Source organism: Callorhinus ursinus, unplaced genomic scaffold (assembly GCF_003265705.2).
Source record: "Callorhinus ursinus isolate GAN/ISIS: 27379988/994484 unplaced genomic scaffold, GSC_fseal_2.0 scaffold19, whole genome shotgun sequence".
NCBI lineage: Eukaryota > Metazoa > Chordata > Mammalia > Carnivora > Otariidae > Callorhinus > Callorhinus ursinus.
In genome coordinates this window covers 21994727-22022465 of record NW_027397081.1, presented here as the reverse complement: position 1 = coordinate 22022465, position 27739 = coordinate 21994727, and the positions used below count along the sequence as shown (strand labels likewise).

The following is a 27739-nucleotide window of genomic DNA, read 5'->3' as shown; positions in this document are numbered from 1 at the left end:
AAAAAAAAAAAAAACAACTCTCAAATCATCCTAAATAACCGCAGAAACCAACTGGAATACTGGCAGAACAAACTCCACAACTAAAGGGAGAGAAGAAGCCACACCAAAGAAGGTAGGAAGTGCGGAGACTTGGCGAGGGGGAGAAACGGCTCCTGGCTGCTGCAGAGCTGGGAGAGAGGAGCACACAGGAGATGCACACAAGGAGAACGGTTTACCCAAAGCCAGTGGCTTGGAAGGCGAGAGGGGCTGAAATTTGTGAGATTTTGCAACTGGCGGGGCTTAAAGCCTGGAGTTTTATTTTATTTTTTTTTAAAGATTTATTTATTTATTTATTTGAGACAGAGAGAATGAGAGAGAGAGAGCACATGAGAGGGGGGAGGGTCAGAGGGAGAAGCAGACTCCCTGCTGAGCAGGGAGCCCGATGCGGGACTCGATCCGGGGACTCCAGGATCATGACCTGAGCCGAAGGCAGTTGCTTAACCAACGGAGCCACCCAGGCGCCCCAAGCCTGGAGTTTCAAAAGATTGGAGGAGTTGGCTGGAATAGAGCCCTGAGGGTACTGCCCAACTCCTGGAGGGAAGGTGGGCAAGCAACTGGGGGCAGATTATTCACTCTTCTCCGGAGAGACAGAGACACCTTTCCAGGAACAAAGGAGTTGGCCAGCACCATTTCCCAGAAACAGAGCCACCAGCGGGAGGCAGCTCTGCGGGACACTGGCTGCCTAACCAGCTTACACTGCGCCCCGGCGCCCGGCACTCTGGTGGGACTTCCCCTCTCCATCAAGCTCCGGTCTCGGCCCGGGGCCCAGTCTGTCTCATTCCCCGGGCAGCGGCCCCTTCCGCCAGAAGACCCAACACAAACCGCTGCCCACACCACGTCTCCTGACCGAAGTGTTCTGCAGGGCTTCGGCTCCAGTGGAAGGAGTTATCAGGTCACATTTAACAAGCAAACCAGAGCACACCTAGTTAAAACTCGCCACATTCAGGCCAGGGACCAAACACAGCTCACTGCCGGGAAGGAGAGCCTCTGCAGACAAACGGCCCGAAGGACAGGGCAGCCAAAACACAGCAGCAGAGTGCATGCAGCACATGCCAGAGACATAACTGAAGTGCCAGGCCCTGGGCACTGCATGACTTCTTCTTCATAAGGCCATTGCCTTCAGGAGCGGAAGACACAACTGGCTTTTCTAACGCAGAGAAGGTGACAGAGATTTAGATAAAATGCGTACATGGAGGAATTTACACCAAATGAAAGAACAAAATAAGGCCACAGCCAGAAATCCAAGAAAAACAGGTACAACTAGCCTGTCTAATAGAGAATTTAGAGTAACACTCATAAGACAGATCATTAGACTTGAGGGGACAATTAACTTCAGGGAGACCCTTACCACATAGTTAAGAAATGACTGTTCAGAGATAAAGACGGCAATAAATGAGACAGTAAACAGGTGTGATGCAATGACAACAGGGTGGAAGAAGCAAAGGAACAAATTAGTGACCTAGAAGGTAAGCAAGCTGAACAAAAGAGAGAAGAAAGGATTATGCAAAACGAGAATAGACTTAGGGAACTCAGTGACTCCATCAGACATAATAACATTCGTATTATAGGGATCCCAGAGGGAGGAGAGAGAGAAAAGGGGGCAGAAAATTTATTTGAAGAAATAATAGCTGAAAACTTCCGTAACCTGGGTAAGGAAACAGATATCCAGATCCAAGAGGCACAGAGAACCCCCAACAAAATCAACAAAAGCAGATCCACACCAAGACCTATTATAATTAAATTGGCAATATATAGTAGTAAGGCAAAAATCTTAAAAGCAGCAAAACAAAAGAAGATGGTTACTTGTAAGGGTAAACCCATAAGGCAAGCAGCCGGTTTTTCAGCACAAACTCTCCAAGCCAGAAGGCATGATCTATTCAAAGAGCTAAGTGGCAAAAATCTGCAGCCTAGAATACTCTATCCAGCAAGGCTAACATTCAAAATAGAAGGAGAAACAGTTTCACAAACAAGGACTTCCTGTGTCAATGCTGAAATCGGACACAGTTGCTATTTGGACAATTATGTATCCAGGTAGATGCTGAGCAGTAGTGAGAGCACATGCAAGAAACCTTGGGAAGACTCCCTCCATCCACCCATCCATCTTCCCATCGAAACACCCCTACCCCCCCTTCCTCCTTTCCCCTCTCCCTCAGCTGTCAGCTCAGGGAGATAGAGTCACATAGTGGTAAAGTCTACAGACTCTACAGGCAGAGTGCCTGGATTCTCACCTCTTATTAATTGCGGCCTTTGGCAAGCTACTTAATCTTGCTAAGCTTCAGCTTCTCCATCTTTGAAATGGAAATAAAACTAGAACCTCCTCAGCTTTATTGTGAAGACCACATGACATAATTTATGTAAAGTGCTAATGATTCGGCATATAATATTCAGAAAATACTGTGGGTTAGTACGTATTTAAAATAATCTAGATCAGGGCACCTGGGTGGCTCAGTCGGTTAAGCGTCTGCCTTCAGCTCGGGTCATGACCCCAAGGTCCTGGGATCAAGTCCCGTGGAGCAGGGAGCCTGCTTTTCCCTCTCTCCCTGCTGCTCTCCCCCTGCTTGTGTTCTCTCTCTCTGTCAAATAAATAAAATCTTAAAAAATAATAATAATTTAGATATTGGAGGGATACATTATGTTCATGATTTAGAATACCAGCATTGTAATTTTCCCCAAACTAATCTAAAGGTAAGTGTTATCCAAATTCTGGAATTTGGGGGGGGGTGGGCGGCGATTGTCAGACTGCTTCTAAATTTATATGGAAATGCAGAGGACCAGGAATGTCTTCAATGGGCAGTTTGTTGTGTTTCCCTTCCACCACGATGACCAGGATACCCCTGATGGCGGAGGCTCTTTCAGCCTAGGTTTCTGGGAAGACGGTATGTGGAGCAGAGCCACCCCGATCTGAGGTGGGGCTGCAGCGTTCGCACGTGAAGGGCTGGCGGACAACTTGGCTCTCAAACTGGAGCAGTGGGCAGAGCTGCTTGCTTTCTCACTCTGACCTGTCTGCAGAGGTCAAAACAGACCCCTGGGAACTGACAGAAAAACTCCTTGTTTTGCAAAACACACAGTAATAAATTTCCAAGTTGAAAGGATGTTATTCAAGGTTGAGGATGATGCTTTGTTCACTGCTAAATGCTACACACCTTTATGCCAAGCCAGTGCCTATCAGACAAGTTACTGATGACTCATGAAACTATATCAAAGTTCAAAAAAAAAAAAAAAAGACCTTAAACCACTGCAGCCAGGGGGGCAGAAAGAAGTGGAGTGGGCACAGGAACCAGAGACATCTTGAAAGAGAAGAACAGTTAGCTGCTAAGCCAGCCAAGGAGACATTAAAAGGTGAACACTGTCATGTATGTGTGTTTCTTTTCCCACCTCATATTCTTTGGATTTCAAACAGTCTGAGTGGTAGGCTGAAGTTAAGGCAGTGCCTGATAACCACTGATTTTGAAATCCTTTCCCAGGTCTGGGGTCGCTGTCCCTCGACATCTTCATTTCAACCATTCCAGATGCCCTTTCTTTCTCTCAGTAGCAGACATAATGTCTCTGGGTTTTATAAATTATTTAAATATTTTGTCAATTTTGTCTTAATTTTAAAATTCATTATTTGGCCTTGATATAAACTGGAGAATCACTTGATACTCTTAATGGTAGTTTAAAGGTTAGAAACTAACATAATACTTTAATCTTCTTAACAGATGTGGATTTAAAAGTTTCAGTTTCTCATTTTATGACAATGACTTGCCCTTTTGGTCATACATGCTGATTTTTGGTAATTACCTGTTTTCATTGCTTGGTTAAGAAATCCAGTTGCCCAACAGCATATGCCACTGTAAGTGGGGTGGTATAAGCCCTTGGGACTACTGTTACACGGAAATGTTTAAATACAGGAAAAAACTATCTTTGACATAGGATAATTGAGCAAGATGACAGATTAAGTTCCATTAACCCTATATACTGTCTACTTCTAGAATCTAAAATTCCACTGCACCTTCCTTGTTATCTTTCAGTTCCTGTGCAGCTGAAGCTATGAGACTCTGACACTTAAATATGCTTTAAACTTTACAAGATTTAGTACTAGTCATATACTGAGATAGAGGAGACATAGTTGTCAAACATATGAGAAGATAATGAACCTAAATCTCCAAATGGAAGGTCTAATTACTAGCTCTGTTTAGTCTTGGATTTGTTATGAGGCCTTAGGTATAGTCACTTTTCCTTGTGCTCTTTAAAAATTCATAAAGTAAAATGATACATACCTAAATGCCTACTTTGTAGATAATTACAAAGACTTGATAGAAAATTAGTAAAAGCTTCTTTTAAAAAAGCAACAGCATGATATCTTTAGTGTTTTTTAGAATGCTTTTGCAGTATTATATGTAGGAACATACTATGTGAGGGAAATATTACGAGGTTTCAATGTACAAAGTGTATTAAGTATTATCCAATACCTAACAGGTGTCCAATCTCTTTTATACAGGGAATGTACAGAAACTATGAAGACATATGATTAGAATATGTATTTTATATAATTCATATTACATTTCTGTTAAGCTGGAATCACTGTGGTGGACAGGGTAACGTCCCATGAAGATGTCCACATCCTAATCTTCAGAACCAGTGAATATGCTACCTTCCATGGCAGAAATGGACTTTGCAGATGAGATTAAGGATCTTGAGATGGGAAGAGTATCCTGGATGATCTGAGAGGGATCTATGTCATCACAAGGGTCCTTCTAAGAGGCAGGCAGGGGGGTCAGGCTGAGAGGAAGAGGGACAATAGAAGCAGAGGTTGGTGTGATGTGGGGGGAATGCAGGCAGCCTCTAGAAGCTGGAAAAGGCAAGTAGATGGATTCTTCTCTAGAGCATCCAGAAGGAACATAGCCCCGCCAATCCATTTTAGACTTCTGATTGCCACAACTGTAGGCTAATGAATGTCTGCCGTATTAGGCCACAAAGTTTTTGGTAACTGGTTAGAGAAACAGTAGGAAACTACTACACTATCTTTGATTGTCTGTCATGCTAGTGAACGGAGGAAGCATTGAATCTGAGTGCTAAAGACTGGTCTGTTTAAAGGTTTAAATTATTTGAAAGAGTTTTTCACTTCTTTGATGAATAAATTATCCTGACACTTGATTTTGACTTTAAATTAAGAACACTGGTTTCAAAGGTTAAGTTTTGCTTCTCAAACATTTGCTAAGACACTTGTTGGGCAGGAGCATTAGGACTTGCAGGACAGTGTTACTTAAAGTGTTCAACTGAATTGTTAATAGCTGGATAGATACAATACTGTGTTTCTTTTCTTTTTTCTTTTTTTTAAGATTTTATTTATTTATTTGACAGAGAGAGACACAGCGAGAGAAGGAACACGAGCAGGGGCAGTGCAAAAGGGAGAAGCAGGCTTCCCACTGAGCAGGGAGCCCGATGTGGGGCTCAATCCCAGGACCCTGAGATCATGACCTGAGCCGAAGGCAGATGCTTAACGACTGAGCCACCCAGGCACCCCAATACTGTGTTTCTAAGAGTGGTTTGCAGACTAGTAGACAGGCCCGAATAGACAGACAGTAGAAAGTAAGGGCATCTGGAATGGCCATGTTCACACCTGTGTGGGCCAGACTCATGACTTCTAACTGACTAAATATGGCAAAGATTATGGAATGTCACTCACCTGGTTACATTACTATGTACATGATGTGTACATGTGTGTATATGCATTTATATGTATATACACACACCATGTATATTTACTATATAAGGTGAGTACACGTGGAGTGCCTGGCTGGCTCAGTTGGTAGAGCGTATGACTCTTGAACTTGGGGTCATGAATTCAAGCCCCACATTGGGTGTAGAGATTACTTAAAAAAAATAAAATTATATAAAAAATGATGTGTACATGTGAATATAACATATATATGAATATTGTGTCATACTTTGTGTGTGTGTGTGTGTGTGTGTGTGTGTGTGTGTGTGTGTGTGTTTGAATTCATCTTAGCAGACTGGAGAGAGATTCCTTTACTGACTTTGAAGAATTTGCCAGCCTTGTTGGAAGAGGGCCAGTGTCAAGAAATTGCAGGCAGCTTCTAGAAGCTGTGTGATCTCTAGAAGTAACCTGTAGAGAAGTAATCGCCAGCTGACAGCCAGCAAGAAAACGGACCTCAGTCTTATAACTGCAAGGAGATTCTGCCAACAAAGAACAACCCGAGGGAGTCCGGTAGGGGATCTTTCCCCATTTGAATCCCCAGTGGCACTACAGCCCCAGCTAATTACCTGGACTTAAGCCAGGTAAGACCCCAGAGGAAGATTCAGTCAAGTCTTGCCTGGCCCTTGCCCCACAGAAACTATGAGATAATAAATAGGTGTTGGTGTATACTGATGCATTTGTGGTAATTTGTTATGCAGCCCAGAAAACAAATACAGGGACTAACTGCAATGATGGTTTGAAATGCCAGTTCCCGTGCCCCCTCCCAAATCTACTGAAGTAAATCTCTGGGTAAAGCTTAGGAAGCAGGATTCGGACATACCTAAGAAGATTGGTCTAGTGGGTTATGTCAGTGGTTTTCAAACCATATTGTCATCACCTAGAGAGCTTTTAAAAAAATATAGATTCTCCTGGAAATCTAAAATTCGATATTTTAGAAATGGGGCCCAAGAATCCAGTTTTGAAGAGCTGTCTAGGAAACTCTGATCCAAGGAACCACCATTCTCAATTTATATTGTTACCTCTGTTTATACGCAGTGAAGTGATTGAAAGCAACCCAGCAAATCTTGAGACTGAATTTATGAAATAAATTCCAGATGACTGATTCTGCTATAAAGTCAAATTTAAGGTGGAACTCTAGCAGGCGGAAAACAGTCATAGAATTCCGGTTGATTAACTGAAGCCTTATGACCTGTATTAAAATAAATCATGTTCGCTGGCACATACGGTTTCAAAAGTATATTTTATAAATTTTGAAGACTTTAAAAATGTCCAAAAGTATATATATATATATGCACATGTGTGTGTAACAGCACCCATTTTTAAAAATTTAATTATAAGTCGAAAGTATTGTAACTGGTTATTCAAATCTAAAAGTTTAGCTGAAGCTCAGTCACACAGGAACTATCTTACTGATCAAACATGACTGGGAAGCATTATAATTAATGTTGATGTATTTTGCAAAAAAGTAGCAAATTGGTCTTTGGGATACCTCAGCTTCTTAGTTTTAAAAAATTCTCTTTGTTCTGAAACTGTATCATACAGGTACTAAAGCTCATTTTAACTAAAATGGTGTAAATTGATTTTGTATTTACTTTGCAGTAGATCTGATGTAAATATGCGGCATTGAATATAATACAGATAGTGCCAGTAGTAAATTTATGAATGGGTACAGTTTACAAATTATGCCAATTGTATACCCTTTTACATTAGTCCTGTTGAGGTTACCAAATGACTCCTTTATATATATATATATATATATATATTTTTTTTTTTTTTAAAGAAGTTTTGGGAGGCATAGATTAAAAAAAATACCTAAGATCTTAAAGAACAATGCTGAGCTTCCACCACCAGAATAATAAAGATAAATAATAAAATAATGAAGACTTATTATAAAGCATTATTTAAGGCAGCATGCTACTCATGCATGAGTACACAGATGGATGGAAGAACAGGGTGTCTAGAAACAGACCCACATCCATACAGTCTCCTGATGACAAGGCTGACACTGCCAAGCAGTGGGGAAAGTGGTGCTGCATCAATTTTGATAGCCTTGGGCGCCTGGTGGCTCAGATGGTTAAGCGTCTGCCTTCGGCTCAGGTCATGATCCCAGGGTCCTGGGATCGAGTCCCGCGTCAGGCTCCCTGCTCCTTGGGAGCCTGCTTCACCCTCTGCCTCTCTCTCTCTCTCTCTGTCCTTCATGAATAAATAAATAAAATGTTAAAAAAAAAATTTGATAGCCTTGTGGAAAAAAATAAATCTTGACCCAAATCTCACACCATACAAAAAACTCAATTTCAAATGGATGGCAGATATAAGTGAGAAAAACAATAAAGCTTTTAGAGGAAAATATAGGAGTTTATCCTCCTGACTTCATCTTCTGATTATTTAAAATTGAGATGTAATTGACATAAAACATTAGTTTCAGGTGCACAACACAATGATCCGATATATGTATATATTGTGAAATGGTCACCCAATAAGTCTAGCTAACATCCATCACCACATAGTTACACATTTTTTTCTTGTGATGAGAATAAATCCACTCTGTTAGCAACCTTCAAATATGCAATACAGTTTTATAGTCTAGTCACCAGGCTATAAATTTATATCCCCAGGATTTCTTTACCTTATGACTGGAGTTTGTATCTTTTGACCACCTTCACTCATTTTGCCCACCCACTACCCCCTGGGGTAAGTGAAGATTTTTTCAACTGGTCATAAATAATTCAACCATGGTGGGGGGAGATAAATTGGGCAACATTAAAGTGAAGAACTGTTGTTCATCAAAGGCCACCTTCAAGAGAGTGAAAAGGCAATCTCCCGAGAAGATATTTTAAAAATACATATCCAATAAATGTTTCATAACCAGAATATTTAAGAACTCTTACAAACTAGTGAGGAAGTAATAATCTGGGGCACCTGAGTGGCTCAGTCGTTAAGCGTCTGCCTTCGGCTCAGGTCATGATCCCAGGGTCCTGGGATCGAGCCCCGCATCGGGCTCCCTACTTGGCGGGAAGCCTGCTTCTCCCTCTCCCACTCCCCCTGCTTGTGTTGCCTCTCTAGCTGTCTCTCTCTGTGTCAAATAAAGTCTTAAAAAAAAAAAAGTAATAATCTATTGAAAAAAATGGGCAGAAGAATTGAACACTTTGCAAAAAGGATATCCAAATGGCCGACATGAAAAGGTGCAGACTGGGCGCCTGGGTGGCTCAGTTGGTTAAGCGACTGCCTTCGGCTCAGGTCATGATCCTGGAGTCCCGGGATCGAGTCCTGCATCGGGCTCCCTGCTCGGCAGGGTGTCTGCTTCTCCCTCTGACCCTCCCCCCCCATGTACTTTCTCTCTCTCTCTTCTCTCTCTTAAATAAATAAAATCTTAAAAAAAAAAAGAAAAGAAAAGATGCAGACTGATCAGTCAAAAGAGAAATGCAAATTAAAACCTCAGTGCGACACCACTGCTCGAGCACTGAGCAGAATACTACAATGAAAAAAAGAGACAATATCAAGTATTGGTAAAGATGTTAAGGAATAGGACTTCACACACTGCTGTTGGGAGTGTAAATTCCTACAAGCACTTTGGAAAACCATGTGGCACTAAACTATGCTAAAGCTGAACATAAACACACCTAGCGATTCCACTCTTAGGGATATACCCAACAGGACTGCTACATACGTCCCCCAAAAGACAACCACAAGAATCCTTGAGGCACTATTTAAAAAAAAAAAAAACAACAAACCCAAACTGGAAACAGCCCATGTCCATCCACCCAAGTGTCCAGTAGAAAGTAGAAATAAATTGTGCTCTATCTGTACAGTGCAAAATCACACATCAGTTGAGATTAATGAATCAGGGCTAAATGCAACATGGCTGCATCTCACATACTGAGTGTAAAGTACTATACATAAAAAGTAGGTACACACGAGTCCACATATCAAAACTTCAAAACCAAGCAAAATTTTATGATGTGACAAGCCAGGATAATAGCTCCCCTTAGATGAAAGCAGTCAATGGAAGTGGACATAGAGGGTTCTGGAGTGCTAGCCATATTTTATTTATTCTGGATACAGGTTGTGCAGGAAATGTTCACTCTCTGAAAACTGGGTAAGCTGCACACTTATGATTGTGCAGTTCTCTATATGCAGGTCGTATTTCAATAGTTTCTTAAAAGTTAAAAAAAAATAACTAGATGTGACTTTCTGACAGTCAGTCACTCAAGGCTCTAGATGCCCTCTGGCTTAGGTCTCAGCTGCTGGAGTACTCCGGACTGCCCCTCTCCTGGTGGCACTTACCAGGGTTGCGCCGTGATTTCTAATTTACGTCCTCAGGGGGAGGACAGGGCTGACCCCACCCTGTCCACTGCGGTCACTCCAGCACTGCACGCGTTGGCCTGCCCAAGATAAGATGTTCGTCAAAGAAATGCCTCGGTAGGTCACGAACCCTAACTAAAGCCATGTTCTTGCTGAAACACTCGCAAAGACCATCAGAAGAGCAAAGAAGGATGTGGGGAGACTGTGGTAGAAACACTACAGTTAAAGATGGAAACAACCCCACCAAGCCAGGGTCTTCAACCCACACTGAAAGGGGGGGGGGCGCTCCCTGCACAAGCTCCTTCGCGGAGGAGAAAGTGACAGCTTTCTTCGGAGAGCCTGTCCATCCCGTTTCCGCGTTCAGGCTGCTGAAGGCAGCCAGGTTAAGGGGGCAGGAGAGAGGAAGGCGGTCCCCCGGGGCAGATGTGCCGCAGGGATGCATGCGGCCAGTCCGGGAGGCACGGCCGGGGCGCAGGGGTCCCACAGTCCCACCCCCACCCCGGGGACCCCGCCCTCGCTCCCGCCCCCGCCGAGGGCTCACCTGCGCGTGGGTGGCGGAGACCCCGCGGCGGTGCGGACCGCGGGGTTGGCTCGGACTCCCGCGCGGTGCCGGCCGCCCCCGGCGAGGGGAAGTGCGGCGCGCAGGCCCGGGCAGATGGCCGCCCGGCTCTCCGGCTCCCCCGGAAGCGGCGAGGCGGCCGGCCCCGCGGCCCCTCCTCTCTGGCCCGCGCCCTGAGCCGGCAAGGCCCTCCGGCGGCCGCCGGGTCGCTCCGCCTGGGAACCGCGCCTCCCCGGTGCTCCCCCTCGCCGCCCCGCCCCCGGGGCCCTGGGAGCTCCGGAGCCGGCAAACCCGCAGAAACCTGGAGAAGAGTCGGTGCTCCCGCGTCCCCCGAAACCCACGCGGACAGCCTGAAGCCTCGGCTTTGTTCTGTGTCGGGGAGAAGGAAAGAAACCCTTGTTCCATTCATTTAATTCTCTTAACGACCCGCAAGACCAGCCCTTGTACCTTTTTTTTCTATAGTTAAAAAAGTGGGTGGCTGGGTGGCTGAATCGGTTAAGTCGGTTAAGTCTCCCACTCTTGATTTCTGCTCTGGTCATGATCTCGGGGTCCTGAGATCCAGCCTGGGTGCGGCTCTGCTCAGCGTGGAGCCTGCTCAAGATTCTCTAGCCCTCTCCCTCTACTCCTCCCCCATGCGCGGCCTGGGGCGGCGGGGGCGCGGGGGCGGGGGGGAGTAAGAAAGAAAAGAAAAAGGAAAAAAAAAAAGTGGAGATTTAAGGACTTGTCCGAAGTCCACATGGTAGGTGGTAGCGGAGCTCTCAACCGCAGAAATGGGGCGGTGGGGGTTGGGGGGGCACAACCGAGGCGGGTGTTGGAAGCCGATGCCAAACCCCGCGCTTCCCTGCTGCACAAACGTGATGAGCAAGACATTGGCTGAGTCCTGGGTTAAAGTGCAGGATTTCTTTACCTGCCCGCTTGCTGATGAGCTTTGTGAAGCACCAGGACGGGGTGGGGGTGGAGGGTGAAGGGAAGACAACCGGTAGCCTTTCCCAGACTTGTTTCACCGTAGTAGAAATACCAGTATCCTCCTGAGCCGTGTTCCATGGCATGGCAGTTTGGGAAACATTCCTCCCAAATGCTGGACGATGCAGCTGGTTTAATAGGACTGATGGAAGATTCATGATTCATGATCTCCCTTTCAGTCAGATTTCCTACGTTTCTCACCAGCCAGCAGAGCGAATTAGTGGCTACTCCTGGGAGGCAGTGCGGTCTCGGACTGTACATGAGGGCTCTGGAGCTGTTCTGGAGCAAGATCGCTGGGGTTCACATCCAGAGCTCATCACTTACTAGCCCTCTAACCTTGGGGAAGTACGTGGCCTGTCTCGGTTCACTTCACTCGTGGTCAGCTGACAGTTATCTGGTTCCCAGTGTTGCGGGGAGGAGTAGGTGAGATGAAGTAGGTAGGAAGTACAGGAAGGGTTTCTTTTACCCTTTATCCAACACACCTCTGCTTTGCCGGCTGGGTGCTTGACCTACGCTGTTCCCTCCACCCACCGTGCCCTTTCTTTCCCAGCTGTGCTCTTCCGGCGCCCCCTTCTGGCAAGGCTCCTTTCTACGGCTTTCTTAACCCTGCCCTTCCCACCTCCTTCCCCACCAGCCCTGTACCACCCTGTGTTGTTCGGAGTTGAGCTTACCGGGGGTGGGCCCTCCCATTAGACTGCGAGGTCTCTGAAGCCAGGGCTCCCCTCCGGCTCCAGCGCAGGGCACAGGCACTCAGGGAAACCTGGCTGAGAGCGGGTGGATGACACGCATGGCGACAGCTCAGTGTTGGGGGCAAAGGTGAAGGAGGCTTGGACTGAGAGGGAAGACCGATGGCAGGGTAAGTGCTCTCCTACGAGGCCTCGTTAATGCATTCTTAATAAATGAGGACAGTGTTTGTCATCTTGAAGTAGCTTCAGGGTGAGGAGCCAGATGAAGGCCATTTTCCTTCTGACCCACAGAGGGGGGTAGCTACTGAAGGCAGGGTGAGTGAATACTGGGCACCTGACGAGGCTATGACGAGGCTAGTTTACAGGGTTACCACGGATGTTGGGCTTGGCCTGAGTTGTCCCTAGCCCATGCCCCTGGCAAGTTCCTTCCTATCTTTCAGCACTGGAGCCTCTTCCTCTTTTGCTGGCCTCATCAGTCCTGGCTCTTCCCCAGCCCCAGGGGCTTCTCCTGTTACCTCAGGGGGCAGTGCCACTCCCCTGTCCCCGGTCCGCCCTCCCTCACACAACTGATAGTCAGGCCCATCCTTTTCCTTCTTCTCCCCAAAGGCTGCTTTTGAGGGGGAATGAACATTTTACTGTCTCTACTCCCATTCACTTCTCCCTTCCGAACAACTGTCACCTCGCACCCCACCAAGGTACATTTCTTCCCCGAACCGCTCTCCCTGGGGGCCCCACTGACCTACCTGGTACTGATCCAGCCTGTGAGCGTGCATGGACATCGCAGAGCGCTCCTAGGTTCCCGAGACACCTCATGCTCCCGGCTTTTCTCCCGCCTCTCTGGCCACCTCTTCGGCTTCCTCTCCCTTCGTTCGTCCCTTAAAATGACAGTGAGGTCCCCCCCGGCTTCCCCCCTTGGTCTCCTACTCTTCTCCCCTTGCAAGGGGGATGCCCTTCTCTTCCATGGTGTCCATATCTCTGCAGCCTAGATCATCCTGAGTGCCCAGCAGTACATTCAACTCCCAGCTAGACAGCTCTACCCAATGTCCTTGTAAGCACCCTTGACTCAACATGTCCCACACTCTACCACTCATTTTGTCCCTCACCCTGCTCCTTCCTGGTGTGTTCCTCACCCCTGTGAAAGGCAAGACATACATCTAGCTGTCCAAGCCAAAAACCTGAGTCTTACTTGACCCCATTTCTCATGACTACTGTCACTTCTTGGACACACATGCTTCTTGCCCGGACAGTGCAGGCCCCGCTGTCTGCCCTGTGGACTCCAGTGATAGCCTCCCATCTGCCCTCCTGCTTTGACATCATAGTCTATTCGCCACAAGGCAGTCATGGTGATTTTTCTAAAAGGAAAATCGGAGCATGTTGCTTCTCTACTGAAAGCCCACAGAATACAACCCAAGCGCCACAGCATGGCTATTGGGCTCCTGGCCCTGCCCCGAATCTTACTGCCTCTCTTCCTTCCCTCCGTGATCTTGCCTGGACAAATCTCTCACTGTCCCTTGAATCTTACTAACTCTTGGTCCTGGGCATTTGTATATGGTTTTCCTGAAGCCTGCAATCACCCCCGACCTCGTTCTCCTCCCCGCTTCCCCTCTGTGCGTTCACTTCGTTAAACTGCTCGTCCTGTAGGTTCAGCTCAGAGGTCAACTTCCCTGAGAAGCTTCATGGAGAAACACCCAGGTGAGACGAGGTGTCCAGGACCTGTGCTTATTCCCGGCACTACAGGGATGGCACTACATGTGATCTGGGCTGAAGGGCAGGGCAGAGATAAGAACACTCCCGTGACGACACACAGTATGCCTTGTCTGCTGCATATCCCTAACATGCAGCCCTGGGCCTGGCCAAGAGCTGGAGCTGAATAGAGAGTGAATAAATGAACGAAGCCTTCCCTACATTCTACAACCAAACCCCTGCAGGGACTCAGGAAGAGGAGGCATTCGCTTGCAAACAAGATGCCTATAAGGAGGACTTTAAAATGTTCCTGAGAAGAGAAGGCCATGCTCCTCCCAGTCTGGTGTGAAAGGCTAGTGGGTGCTTTAGGAGGTGAAAGTAGAAGGGACAGAGGCCCGGATGGAAAGAGTAATCACATTTATTGACTGATGAAAAAGGTAAACAATCACTAAATCTGGGCCAGGCTGCCCTGCAATGCCCCCTGCCTGGGCTCCACTGGAGCCTGCCAAAGAGAGGCAGAGGCAATCTTTCCGGGTCAGTGCCAGAAGAAGCCAGTCTTGGGGCACGTGCTCAGGTATTCTGCCCAGCTGCACTACCTTGGTGGGCGGCCTTGGCCCGGGCCAGAGATCAGTCCTGGGGTCTCACCCCATCATTCTCTGTTGGCCTGGGCCTCAGGCACAGTGCCTCTCAAAGCCTAGAGTCGGCCTGCCTGCCCGCCCAGCCCCGGGGGGAGAGGAGGATGGAGGAGAGCCTGGCTTGGTGCTGGGGAGGAAGCCACAGTGAGGAGGATGTGAATGTGAGCCAAGGGTGACGGATGGCGCAGCGGGGCCCAGTGAAGAGCTTACAGGCTCAGATGATGTTGTGCTCCTGGACCTTTTCTCCCAAGTAAAAGCGGTTGAAGAGGAAGGGGCTCAGGTTGATAGTCCGGAAGTGGCCATCCAGCACCATCTCTGCCACAGCTCGCCCCACGGCGGGGGCCTGCTGGAGCCCATGGCCACTGAAGCCTGTGGCAAAGTACATGTTGACGACGAGCGGGTGGGGACCCACCACACCGTTCTGGTCGAAGGTGTTGTAGTCGTAATAGCCAGCCCAAGCACTCCGAACCTGCAGGTGGACAGGACGCTGGGGTTCCCAGGAAAGTGCTGACATGTGCCACCCTCACTCCTGCTCAGGGGTCAGACGCTGCTCTCCCAGCTGCTGAGGGGCTGATGGGATGGGTCCCTAGACCACGAGTCCTTAGCAGTTGTGAGGTGGAGGGCGTGTGGCAGTGGACAGGATTTCCAAGGGGACCAACGTGCTCCAGGCTCATGTGCCTCCTAGTTACCTTCAGAGTCTCAAAAGCCGGTACCCTCTGGGCCAAAGGGGGCCACACCTTGTCCTGGAAGAAATCATGGTCCACTTCCAGGTTCCCTGGGTCCGGTTCCTCCTCCTGCAGTGAGAGGTGGGGACAGGACTTAGGCTCCCTGGGACACAAGGGCCGACCCAGACCTCACCGACCCTTTACTCAATCCCCTCAGTAGGTGGGGGGCAGGGGGGGAGATCCCAATTCAAACCGAGAGGGGCTGGAACATCAGTAACAGCGCTGGGCCCTCCAAAGAGCTTGACTCTTTTTCTTTTTTTTTTTTTAAGATTTTATTTATTATTTGTTTGAGAGAAAGAGAGAGTGAGCGAGAGAGAGAGAACAAGCAGGGGGGGAGAGCGAGAAGCAGACTCCTCCCCGAGCAGGAAGCCCGACGCGGGGCTCGAGCTCACGACCCTGGGATCCTGACCTGAACTGAAGGCAAAGGCTTGACTGAGCCCCCCAGGCGCCCCAAAGCCTGACTCTTTAATGACAGTTGGCCTACGGCTCCTGCCCAGCACCCCAACCCTGCTTAGCTTACCTCAGTGGGGCTACAGCCACCCAGATAGTTGTTGCCTAGTCCTTCTCGGCGGAAATAGGCTCCACTGGCATCTATGACGAATGGGGTCTCCAGGCCCGGTCCCTGGGGGCAGTGCCACAAGTACACATACCTGCCACGACGAGGTTAGAAAATGGTGGGAAGAGCACGCCCCCTGCCCCCCCAGACCACATTTAACAAACTCTTACACTGCTTCTGCCCCTTTCCCCACCCTCCTCAGCCGCCCCGAGGGCAGTTACCTTTTCCTCAGCTCCACAGGTAGCTGGGTGCCCTGCAGGGTGCCAGGGGGCCCCTTCCCGACACCAGCCAGCTCTGCGATCTGGCCAGACCAGGCCCCTGCCGCATTGATCACGAGGGCACATTCCACAGGCTGGTACTCCAGGCTGCGGTCCATCTTCACCTGCAGGCACCAAAGGGGGAGGGGAGGGAGGGCCTGGCCCACACACCGGGCACCGTGAGAGGTACATTTCTTCCTGAGCCTTAGTCTGCCCAGACTGGAAGTGGGCAGAAAAAGATGAAGATGACAGTTGTTACCTGTCTTATCCCTCCGCTTTGGCAAGGAAGATGCACAGACTGGGAACTTACATGGACTTCATGGATCCTTCTCAAAGTCACCTCTTCCCCACTTGTGGTCTCCGTGTGGCTAGACGAAGAGACAAAACCTGCATGGGAAGAAAAAAAAAAAAAGAACTCCTGAGGCCTGAAGACGGCAAGACTGAGATTCCATGGGTTTCACGAGGAAAGCGAGCTGGAAGGCGGGGGTTTTCGCACAGAGATAGGATAACCAGGACGAACTCGGCCGCACACAAGTCGGGAGCGTGCCGAGACCTTCAAGTACATCGTAAATCGTGCAGAGAAGCCGAGTTAGGAGCTGGGGTCAGAATGGCCAGCCCTCAGGGAGAAACCCCTTTCCCACCAACTCTTGCTTAGCCCGTGAGTGAAGGTAAGACCCCATCCACGCCTGTGCCCTGGCTGGCGGAGGGAAGAAGCATGGGACCTCAGACTCACGTGTCACCTCTCCATGGCAGAAGAGGACCCCCATGGACTGGACCTTCCGCCGAAGCCCCTGGAGCAGACACCAGGGGTCAAACCAACCTTCGTGCTCCATCCCTGTGATGAGCAAGAGGGCTCATGAGGCGGGATTAGGACCCTCCTCTCCTACTGGATTTCCCATGCCCCTGACTCCTTTTTAGGGCTCATGAGCCAGGGAAGGTCATGGTGCCCAAGTGCACCAGAGGCAAATCCTGTGGAAGGACAGAGAGCGAGCATGGCCTGGGGGGAGGCTCTGCTGGCCAGGAGGAAGCACTGCTTCTTGACGTAGCTAGAAGGTGCTGAGACTCCCAACCTGAGGCACCCCTTGACCCCTGAACCCCTCTGCAAGCAGGCCTCACCGTAAGATGCCAACGCCACACCCTCTGTGTTTATCCAGGGAAATTTGTTCCGAAGCTGCTCAGGAGACATCAGGCAGACTTTGGCTCCTTCCTGCCTGAGAGAAACATGCAACTGTGTGCAGGTGTGTCGGGCGGGGGGGGTGCGGAGAGGGAGAAGTAGGGACCCCAACTCCACAAGTGGGGATCCTGCCTCATTTATGTCACATCTCTGCCCCAAACTCCTCCTTGCAAGTTTTCCTCCTTGCTGAGGGGGTCAAGACCAAGCCTCCTAGTCATGGCTCTTCAGCACCTGACCCCGCTTCCCTTTCCTGCACTCTGGTATCTCCTTGGCCACACTAAACTCCCTGTCATCCCCTAACTATTCCCTGTCCTTTCACAACAGAGCAGGTCACTTGGTTCCCTCCCCTTGTTCCGTTCTCTTCTGCCTAGAATGGCCTTCCTGTCCACTTTCTAGTACAGCCCTGTCCACCGGCACAACAATCTCCTATGGGACACTGTCCCCCAAACACAGCAACACAGATCCTAAAAGAACACAATGGCAAGGCAGGCTGCCTGGTTTGAATCCCAGCACCACCACTGACTAGCGCCTCGTGCCTCAGTGTACCCATGTGTAAAATGGGGATGTTTGGGTGGCTACCTGAGTAAGTGCTACATCTGGGACATTACCTGATATCCCCTGCAAATCTATTTGTTAAACACATGCACTCTCGTCCAACCATGAGACTGACTCAGGAGAGGGGCCGCCCAAACCGGCCTGCTGCCTGCATCTTTGTATGTGAGTCACACTCATTCATTCAGACTTTTGTCCATGTTTTGTCTATGGCTGCTTCTGTTTCAACTGCAGAGCTGAGTGACTGCCACAGAGACCATATGACCCCAAAAGCCTAAAACGTTGGGTCTCTGGCCCTTACAGGAGAAGTGTGCAGATTCCTGGGCTCTTCCCTAGAGGTTCTGGCTCATCAGGTGTGGGACTTTCCAGGTGGCTCTCAGGATCTGGCAAATTCAGGAACCACCGCGGCAGCGCGTGGTCCACGTCCGTGGGACAGCACAGGGTCGCGGAGGTCCGGTCTGTGTGACCTGATAGACTGAGCTTCCGCACAGTCGAGACCTGTCTTATCAACTCACCCGCCCCAGCTCCTAACTCGGTGTTGGAGTCTGCCGGGCGGTCGTGCCAGGCACCCACCTCTGCACCTTCACGTTGCTCTCCATGACTGCAGCCCCCTTTTCCGAAGCCAGCAAGAGATAACCCGACGGGTTGAACTGGATGTCCAGGGGAGGGTCATCGACTACAGCCAGGTACTCCTACATGCAAAAAAAAAAAAAAAAAAAAAAAAAAAAAGTTGATTTAAAGAAGGAAGGGAAAGCTCACCTGGCTTCCTCACCAATAGCTCCCGAGACTTGGGGAAGCCCTCCTCCTCTGGGTACCACCACCGGGGACAGAACTAGAGGTTCCAACTCCTACTTGCCTGAACTGCTTCTGCTCCCTGCTTCCCCTGGCCGGCTGGGCGGCTCCTCTCTCTGGGTTAAAGGAGAGGTCACAACCCCAACTCCCAAGCCCCTTTGCACGTACGTTGATGTTCCGCAGAAACTCAACTGAAAAGAGGGAGAGCTGGATGTTCTCAGGCACCGAGAACTGCTGCCGAATCCCGCCCACAGACAGTGCGGTGGAGGCCTGGGAATACTGTGGAAAGACCAAAGTAGCTGAGGGCGGCCAGTAGCCCGTCACACGTGAGCAGAATCCTCTAACAGAAGCACCCACAAATAGAGGGGAGTCCTACTTGCAAGCTTGTAATCTAAGAGGAGTCGAGGTAGATAAACCCATATGCAAGTCAACCAGCACCCAAAGAGGGCAACTATAATTAAAATCCTTTTTTCTTTTTTTTTAATTTTTTATTTAGTTATTTGAGAGAGAGAGAAAAAAAGAGAGACAAGGAGCACGTGAGAGTGAGCACGAGGCGGTGGCGGTTGGGGGGAGGGCAGAGGGAGAGGGAGAAGCAGGCCTCCCGCAGAGCAGGGAGCCCGACGCAGCCCGACGCAGGGCTCGATCCCAGGACTCCGGGATCATGACCTGAGCCGAAGGCAGACGTTTAACCGACTGAGCCACCTAGGCGCCCCTAAAATCCTTCTTAGCGGATGTGCAGAGCAGAGAGAATCAGTCATCTAAAAGGGCTGGGCACTGTGGCACAGAATGGGAATGGCCTGGAAGTCCAAGGGCAGGAAACTAGCATTTCATCTACCCAACCGGAAAACAGAACTAGCAAGATTCCTGGTTAACTGGCACTGGTTAAAATAGGAACAACTAGGGACGCCTGGGTGGCTCAGTCAGTTAAGCGTCTGCCTTCGGCTCAGGTCATGATTCCAGGGTCCTGGGATCGAGCCCCGCATCGGGGAGTCTGTTTCTCCCTCTCCCTCTGCCCCTCCCTCTCCACTTGTGCATGCTCTCTCTCAAATAAATGAATAAAATCTTAGAAAATAAAATAGAACAACTGTGCAAAACCTCAGAAGTAACAGAATCTCGAAGGGATGAGATAGCTGCTTGTGTTCCTTACAGCAGAAACACAGGTTCTCTTTGCTGGACCTTCTGGGCGTCCAGAAGATCCAACACTGTGAAATTTGCTTTTAAAAGCAAAAACCTTACTGCCAAAGCCTCTAATTTGAGGGAGGAAGCACCTGCGACTATTTCTCAACAAGAGCCAGAGTACAGTCCCTTTGGACTTTGGACCTCCAAAGACTGAAGTCTTTCCTCCCCTCTGCTCCCCTTGCCCCTTAATAAAATATGAGTCCGTGCCCTACTCATGCCGCCACCCTCCCCCAGACCTCACCATGTGGTCCCGTTCCACCACCAGCACCCGAATGGCACCTTGTGGCTTCTCCAACCTCTTCAGCCAATAGGCCACGGACAGGCCAATCACCCCACCCCCCACAATCACCACATCCGAGTGTTCAGGGGGCAGGTAGCTGGTGTCGCGCAGTGGATTCCAGGCCCCTCGAGGAAGGACTGACTGGATCTTCTTCTTAATCTCGGACACCTTTCCATTCTGGTCTGTGGGATGCAATTACGGTCAGAAGGCCAGACATTCTCTTTCCAAGTGGTAAGGGGTTAGAGGATTGGCACAGGAAAAGGTGGGCTAAGACGACACTGAGGTGGCTGTCTCCATGGCCCTCCCATCTCATAAGGTCAGCTCACACCCAGCAGTATTCCACAGCTTCACTATACGGTCTGTATGCCATTCAGCTCTCTGCCTTCTCATGCATCGTGCCCAGCAATGCAGGATTCAACTTCTTAAAATGAACACTCTGTACTCTCTCCCTAGGCCAGGTGACTTACACATGTTTATCTCCTGTGCAGACTGCTCTTTCCTCTGAGCCCCAGGCTCATATATTCAACTGCATTGTCCTCTCGTCTTGGATGTTCCAGGCTCCTGGACCAGTAGGTCCTGGCACAAGGTGCAGTGCCCTCTGAAGCACGATACTCTGAGTGGCATCTTATCCTGGCCATCCATCACCACCAGCAAAGCTACATTCATGTCCCATCTATTGTTAAGCCCCGATGGCTTTGTCTCCTAAATATCTCCTCAATCTGTCCCGCCCCCCGTTTTTTCCCATCTCTGTTACCACCACCCTAGACCAAACCACCATAAGCTCTCACCTAGACTAATGCAAAAGGCTCCTAATGGTTCCCACTAATTCCCCTCTTGCCCGCCCAACTCCTCTGCATCATAGCTAGAATATTTTCTAAGCACTAATTTAATCACACACTGTCTTGCTTAAAACCTTCCAGTGGCTTTCCGTTACTCCACGAATAAAAGTCCAAAATCTTCAACACGGCCTATGAGACACTGCACAGTCTGGCTCCTGTTTACCCTGTTCTCTCCCTACTCCCCCACTCCAGCCCCTTCCACACCTTGATGGTGCTTTATTTCATCCCACCACAGGGAATCTACACAGGGGTTCTCTCTGTTTTGATCCATTCATCTGCTCAGGCTTTACAAGATCCGGCAGGCAAGCTTACCCCCTTCTCCCAGCCGACCCACTGTCTTTCCATCGTGGGTCGGGTCCCGAGTTCTGAAGGTCACATAGCTGGAGACTGGGGCCACCCAAGAACCACGATACCCTCCGCTGCCTTCAACTTTACCCAGAGTGGAACGTCCTCTGTGTGTGCCTAGCCCCCGGCCCAAGACGCCCCGGCTCAAGCCTGGCTGCAACGCCCTTCGCAGCATGGTCACTCTACCAACAGCCTCTTTGAGACTCGCACTCTGCCTCCTCCCTACGCCATGCCCACCCCGCCGTCACGGTTCCGCGCCGCAGGCCGTTCAGACGAGTGCGCCCATTGGCCAGTGGTCCCTTCAGGCCCCGCCCTTAAGCCCTACAGGCCGTCGTCCCCGAGAGCCCCGCCCAGGCCCGCCCCCCCCGCCATTGGCGAGCCTGGCGTCTACGTCAGCGCTGCGCGCCCCCGGGCGGACGCGGAGAAAGAACACGACAGCTCTGAGCGGAAGTGCGGCTGAGCCGGTTTCCGGGGCCGCGGGTGTGACGTGTCCCGCGCTTGGCGCAGCAGGAAGCGGCGGCGATCGCGGCCTGAGTTCCCGGCGCCGGCCCCGGCTCCTCTCCCGCTGCCGCCATGCTCGACTTCTTCACCATTTTCTCCAAGGGCGGGCTTGTGCTCTGGTGCTTCCAGGGCGTGAGCGACTCATGCACCGGGCCCGTTAATGCGTTGATTCGTTCTGTGCTGCTGCAGGTATCGCTCCCCGCGGGATCAGAACTCTGGGCTCGGCCCCCTGATCCGGTCCATAGCTTCTTCAGCTGATCCCACACCTCCCTCCCACCCTCTCCGCCTATCCCAAACTGGCCACTCACTCGTTGCCAGGACTCCGCTTCTCTCTCCCGCCCCCATCCGACCGTCCCGCAACTTTGCGACGCCCCCCTCCCCCTCCGTTTCTGGGACTCTAGCCGAATTCCTGCGCTTCTTGAGATTTCCCATAGTTCCCTCCATTTACCCTCCGCCCCCCTCCCCCCCCCCCCCCCCCCCCCCGCCAAGCAGCTTGATTTTTCTGTTGTTTCGAAGGCTGGGTGTGAAAATGGAAAAACGCCTCTAAAAATAGTGTACAGCTGCTAGTAAATCTGATTGTATCATTAGGTCCCTTCTGGCTTCCACGTGTCTTGCCTTCCTTCTAACCTCTTCTCCCCTTCCCCCAACTTGGTACCTCCTCGTCTCCCTGATGGGATGCTAGAGAGCAAGGTCCAAGCATCCTCTTGTCCTCGGGACAAGTCTGACTTTAAGGGAACTGTCTGGTTTTTTCCCAAAGGTAATCCTTGAAGGGCCCAAGTCTGGGTTTTCTGGGTAGTCTGAAGTTGAGACATACTTTTTTTTTTTTCCAGGAAAGGGGAGGTAACAACTCTTTCACCCATGAGGCACTCACACTCAAGTATAAACTGGACAACCAGTTTGAGCTGGTGTTTGTGGTAAGTGGGGGTATTTAAGAGGGACATTTACACTTTCAACATAATCCTGATTAAGAAAACCCTAATTAATTGCACCCAGCGTATGTGATGAAGTAACTGAGAAGACAGAGAGAGGGTGGAGGGGGAAAGGGAAGACGCTCCTGAGCCCAGAGAGCTTGGCTGCCCCTCAGGTCAGGGAAACCTGCCAGGCCGCTGAGCCAGTCTCAGGAGGCCTGAGTTGAGTTGGCTCGTAAGCAGATCTGTTGGTTCTGTTTCTCTCCCTGAACAGGTTGGTTTTCAAAAGATCCTAACACTGACGTATGTAGACAAATTGATAGATGATGTGCACCGGCTGTTTCGGGACAAGTACCGCACAGAGATCCAACAGCAAAGTGCTTTAAGTCTATTGAATGGCACTTTTGATTTCCAAAATGACTTCCTGCGGCTCCTTCGGTGAGAGGCCACCCCTCTGCAAAATCGATTTCCATGACCTGATGAGCTCCCTTCTTTCCTGAGGGTGGTTCAAGGGTAGTAAATTGTATTGAAACACACTCCTGAATTTGCTGCCCAGTTCTAATTGACCTCTTGGTATGAGGGCCCTTTTTCTGGACTTTGATCATTCCCTTCTCTCTAGTGAAGCAGAGGAGAGCAGTAAGGTCCGTGCTCCCACTACCATGAAGAAATTTGAAGATTCAGAAAAGGCCAAGAAACCTGTGAGGTCCATGATTGAGACACGGGGTGAAAAGCCCAAGGAAAAAGCAAAGAACAGCAAAAAAAAGGGGGCCAAGAAGGAGAGTGAGTTTGAGCTCCTTGGACATACAGGGGCATGAAAAGTTAACATGGCAGTAAGGACTGAAGTTGTTCCGTCTTTCCCTTTGTCATTGCTTGTCTCCCTTGCTCAGTGCCCATCACCCTATCATCCCCAGGCCTTGTCATCCCCAAGATGTTTGCTCCTAGTTTCCTCTTAATAATTTGGGTTTGGAAGACTATTTCCCATTGTTGGAATTTGGTCGTTTTTCTCCAGTGACTTTTCTTTTAACAGGTTCTGATGGCCTTTTGGCTACCAGCAAAGCAGTTCCTGCTGAAAAGTCAGGTCTCCCAGTGGGGCCTGAGAATGGGGTAGAACTTTCCAAAGAGGAGCTAATACGCAGGAAGAGAGAGGAGTTCATTCAGAAGCATGGGAGAGGTCTGGAGAAGTCCAGGTGAGGGCATTCTAACTTTCACCATAAATACCGTTATCTAGCTATGTCGGGGGCAAGGGAGCTCATCTCTGGCTCTTGGGTGGATGTTTCCTCTCCTGCTTCACTGCAACCATTTGTGCTGTAACCCTTTGCAGCAAGTCCATGAAATCAGATACTCCAAAGGAGAAGGGCAAAAAAGCACCCCGTGTGTGGGCACTGGGTGGCTGTGCTAACAAGGAAGTCTTGGATTATAGCACTCCCACCACCAATGGAGCCCCTGAGGTTGCTCCACCTGAGGACATCAGCTTGGTAAGAGGCAACGGGCCAGTGAGTTACCATTAAGACATTGGAGAGGAGGTAGAGATAGCAGGGCAGTACCTTTGGTTTCTATAAATGAAGGGGTGGGTCACGTTTGGAGTTTTCCAAATCAGAGATGGAGGAATGAGGACAGGGTAAATCCTGGGCTTCTTTACCCTCAGCCCTCAGCGTTCTGATCCCATCTTGTTTCTTTCCGTATACCCTCCAGATTCGAGGGACTGGGCCTGGAGGGCAGCTTCAGGATCTGGACTGCAGCAGCTCAGATGATGAAGTGGCTGCTCAAAACACCAAACCTAGGTAGGGGAATTTCAGGTGTTGGGTGGTATGGGTGGCTCCAGAACAGATGAGACTTTGGACTCTTGCCCACTGGCTTTATATGTATCTATGATCTCCTGTGCCTGCAGTGCTACCAAGGGAACTCTGGGTGGCATGTTTGGGATGCTGAAGGGCCTTGTGGGGTCCAAGAGCTTGAGTCGGGAAGACATGGAGTCTGTGCTAGATAAGATGCGTGATCATCTCATTGGTAAGTTCTGAGGAATAGGGGCACTCACGTTTATGGGATAGGGGTGGTGGAGAGAACCACCTTGAGTTCTCATCTGTACCATAGGGTTGTTTACTGTTGACATGGCACTCACACACCTTTCCCTGTCTCTCCAGCTAAGAATGTGGCAGCAGACATTGCAGTCCAGCTTTGTGAATCTGTGGCCAACAAGCTGGAAGGGAAGGTGATGGGGACATTCAGCAGTAAGTATGTCCCTAAACCAGAAAGTGCTCAAGGCATGATGTGCACCAGGAAGTTAAGCACATTGATCTCCATTCCTACTAGGTGTGTGGCTTTTGGCAAACTCCTTCACCTCTAAACGTCTGCTGCGTAACTTAAGAGTTCTCAGAACTAAATGAGTTAACACTTGTAAAGTGCTTGGAACACTGTCACGTGTGGATTCCTGGGACAAGATCCTTGGATCCTCCAGATCCCAGTTCCCTTAGGCGTTGGGTGTTCCTGGGCGTGCATTTCTTGGGTTTCACAGATCCACCACCCCCTTTTAGCGGTGACTTCCACAGTAAAGCAAGCCCTCCAAGAGTCCCTGGTGCAGATTCTGCAGCCACAGCGTCGTGTAGACATGCTCCGGGATATTATGGATGCCCAGCGTCATCAGCGCCCTTACGTGGTCACCTTCTGTGGTGTTAATGGAGTGGGGAAGTCTACTAATCTTGCCAAGGTCGGTACAGCTCCCCACCACTCTCTGACGCCCTTTATCTTCACTCTCCATGTCTCAAGGACTCTGGTTCTAAGGGACTGATTTGTTTGCTGCTTTTGCACAGATTTCCTTCTGGCTGTTAGAGAATGGCTTCAGTGTCCTCATTGCTGCCTGCGACACATTTCGTGCCGGGGCTGTGGAGCAGCTACGCACACACACCCGGCGCCTGAGTGCCCTACATCCCCCGGAGAACCATGGCGGCCGCACTATGGTGCAGTTGTTTGAAAAGGGCTACGGCAAGGATGCTGCGGGCATTGCCATGGAAGCGATTGCCTTTGGTATGGCGTACAGGAAGGCGGGGGGCTGCTGTGGGCCCCTTTCCTCCTGGGCTTTCCTTGTGATTCAAAGTGGGTCAGGGTTCCCCTCCTACCAACTTACTGCTCAATAGCAAGTCAGCACGGAGAACTTGCCAGGAGGAGAAGCTAACTGCGGGCAAGACTAATATATTCCACCCATGGAAACCTCTGTTTGCTCTCTTTTGTCCTGTTGCCGTATTTTCTTGAATGTTCCTGATGGCCAAGCACAGGGTAGGTTTTTGCTCACACTACCTTATAACCAGATCCAGAGCTCAAGAAAGTAAACACCCAGGCTTTTAATATAGCGAGGTTACCGCTTCTTGAGAGAAAGGTGGGGCGAGCAGGACAGTCTAGAAAGTTTTGAGTTGACCACTTTTTTTCTCTCTAGCACGTAACCAGGGCTTTGATGTGGTGCTGGTGGACACAGCTGGCCGCATGCAAGACAATGCCCCTCTGATGACCGCCCTGGCTAAGCTCATTACTGTCAACACACCCGACTTGGTGCTGTTTGTGGGGGAGGCCTTAGTAGGCAATGAGGCCGTGGACCAGCTGGTGAGGACTAGGGCCTCGTTCTTTTTCCAGCCTCAGCTTTGGCCAGCTGGGTACTTCTTGTACTTACACCATGTTTCTCCCTTACAGGTCAAGTTCAACAGAGCCTTGGCCGACCATTCCATGGCTCAAACACCTCGGCTCATTGATGGCATTGTCCTCACCAAATTTGATACCATCGATGACAAGGTAAATACGGATGGTACAGGACAGAGCAAGGGGCATCCCTCATGGGCGAGCTGATGCTCTAAGGATATGTTGTTGCCTCCAGAGCTTCCTGTTCCTGAGGAGATACAAAGAAGTGGCCTTGAGGTGACTGTGTATCCCCTTTCTCCATTTCAGGTGGGAGCTGCTATTTCTATGACCTACATCACAAGCAAACCCATCGTCTTTGTGGGCACTGGCCAGACCTACTGTGACCTACGCAGTCTCAATGCCAAGGCTGTGGTGGCTGCCCTCATGAAGGCTTAACGTGGCTCTTGCCCCAAACCAAATCATTGCTTCCCCCCAAAGCCCCTCTTCCTGTATCAAGAATGTGCTTTAGAGTATGTGAGCAACTTCTCTTCAGTGTAGTACAGAGGCAGAATGAGGAGAGGTCTAGGGGCTTGCAGCTCCCCCTGCCGCACTCCCTGGCAGCCCAGCCTCCACCTGCAAGGAGGGCCTAATCATGTTACTGCCAATCCACTGCCCATCACCGCCCTCCCTGACAATCCTCCCCTCCTCCTCAGGCATTCCCTTCACTCTGCCTACACGCTCAGTCTCATTACAGCTTTGACCCAACGGTTGGAAGATCCCACACCGGAGCTTTGCTAATTCACATGATCACAGGGATGTGTGAGCACAATGAGCAGTCGAGAGACTTCCAGAGCCAGCTCTGGCTTCTCCCTTGGATACATAGCTTTCAGGTTCCTGGGGCCAGGAGGATACCCCCGACACTGTGGCAGTGTATGGCCTGTTCTTAATTGCTGCTAATTCTGATGATGACCCCATCCCCACTGTTTCCTCAAAGCATCAGCTAGGCCACGGTGATTTGTTACAAATGAACGAAAGGAGTTCCTGCTTCCCTCAAAAATAAAGGGAGCTGAGCTGCAGTGTTGCACTAGGCTTCTCAGCCTTCCAGCTCTTCCCTGCACCCAGAATCCAGATGTAAGCTTTGCATGTTCCCCCTCCCTGGGAGAGAACCAACCGTCAGAAGGGTATACAAGTTGCCCCTCTCCCCAACCCCACTCTTCACTTGAGCGGATCCTGGCTTTTCCTCATCCTCCTCTCTACAGTGCCTGGTAGACAAGTGCTACGTTGAAGAATACAAACCTCTTGTTAAGACTTGTCCTGTAGCTTGGTATTACAGATGTGCTATTAGTGCAATAAGGTGAAGGCTGTCTGCCCAGAGAAATACATAATTTATAAAAGAAAATAAATTTCATAAGTAAATTCCCTTTTATGTCTCGGAGTTATTTTATGTAGGATTCAAAACT

General features: G+C 49.9%; 3 protein-coding genes across 10 annotated transcripts in view; 1 reads left to right on the top strand and 2 right to left on the bottom strand.

Annotated features, from left to right (window-relative positions):
• The window catches only part of TIRAP (TIR domain containing adaptor protein), a 16102-nt gene extending 5976 nt beyond the window's left edge, over positions 1-10126 (bottom strand). The window contains exon 1 of one of the 3 annotated variants that reach the window (XM_073903958.1): positions 10025-10126. Coding sequence is in view for 1 of the 3 variants with exons in the window: in XM_025893822.2 (XP_025749607.1) it covers positions 7710-7776 (67 nt within the window). In the remaining 2 variants the exon portion in view is untranslated. Of the gene's footprint in view, positions 1-7709; positions 7934-10024 lie in introns of those variants that run through there. The other 2 variants (XM_025893823.2, XM_025893822.2) reach the window with 2 other exon arrangements.
• Positions 10127-14333: 4207 nt separating this feature from the next.
• FOXRED1 (FAD dependent oxidoreductase domain containing 1) lies at positions 14334-21534 on the bottom strand. Of its 6 annotated transcripts, none has more exons than XM_073903950.1 (11): positions 21235-21534; positions 20045-20265; positions 18817-18903; positions 18406-18524; positions 17223-17317; positions 16840-16941; positions 16417-16493; positions 16071-16231; positions 15814-15943; positions 15258-15362; positions 14334-15037 (listed from the first exon to the last, which is right to left on the bottom strand). In XM_073903950.1, exons 1-11 carry the CDS (start codon positions 21440-21442, stop codon positions 14783-14785), a joined length of 1560 nt encoding a protein of 519 aa, XP_073760051.1. In that variant the 5' UTR covers positions 21443-21534; the 3' UTR covers positions 14334-14782. The 6 variants fall into 6 exon arrangements, with proteins under 6 accessions (XP_073760051.1, XP_025749152.1, XP_025749153.1 ...); XM_025893367.2 differs by having other exon boundaries at positions 18793-18903; positions 21235-21533; XM_025893368.2 differs by having other exon boundaries at positions 18793-18903; positions 21358-21532.
• A 198-nt stretch (positions 21535-21732) lies between these two features.
• SRPRA (SRP receptor subunit alpha) lies at positions 21733-27695 on the top strand. The gene is made up of 14 exons (XM_025893366.2): positions 21733-21957; positions 22599-22682; positions 22951-23114; positions 23296-23456; positions 23704-23863; positions 23998-24151; positions 24369-24457; positions 24565-24683; positions 24818-24904; positions 25208-25380; positions 25484-25697; positions 26104-26267; positions 26355-26453; positions 26607-27695. Exons 1-14 carry the CDS (start codon positions 21841-21843, stop codon positions 26733-26735), a joined length of 1914 nt encoding a protein of 637 aa, XP_025749151.1. The 5' UTR covers positions 21733-21840; the 3' UTR covers positions 26736-27695.
• Positions 27696-27739: the final 44 nt, after the last annotated feature.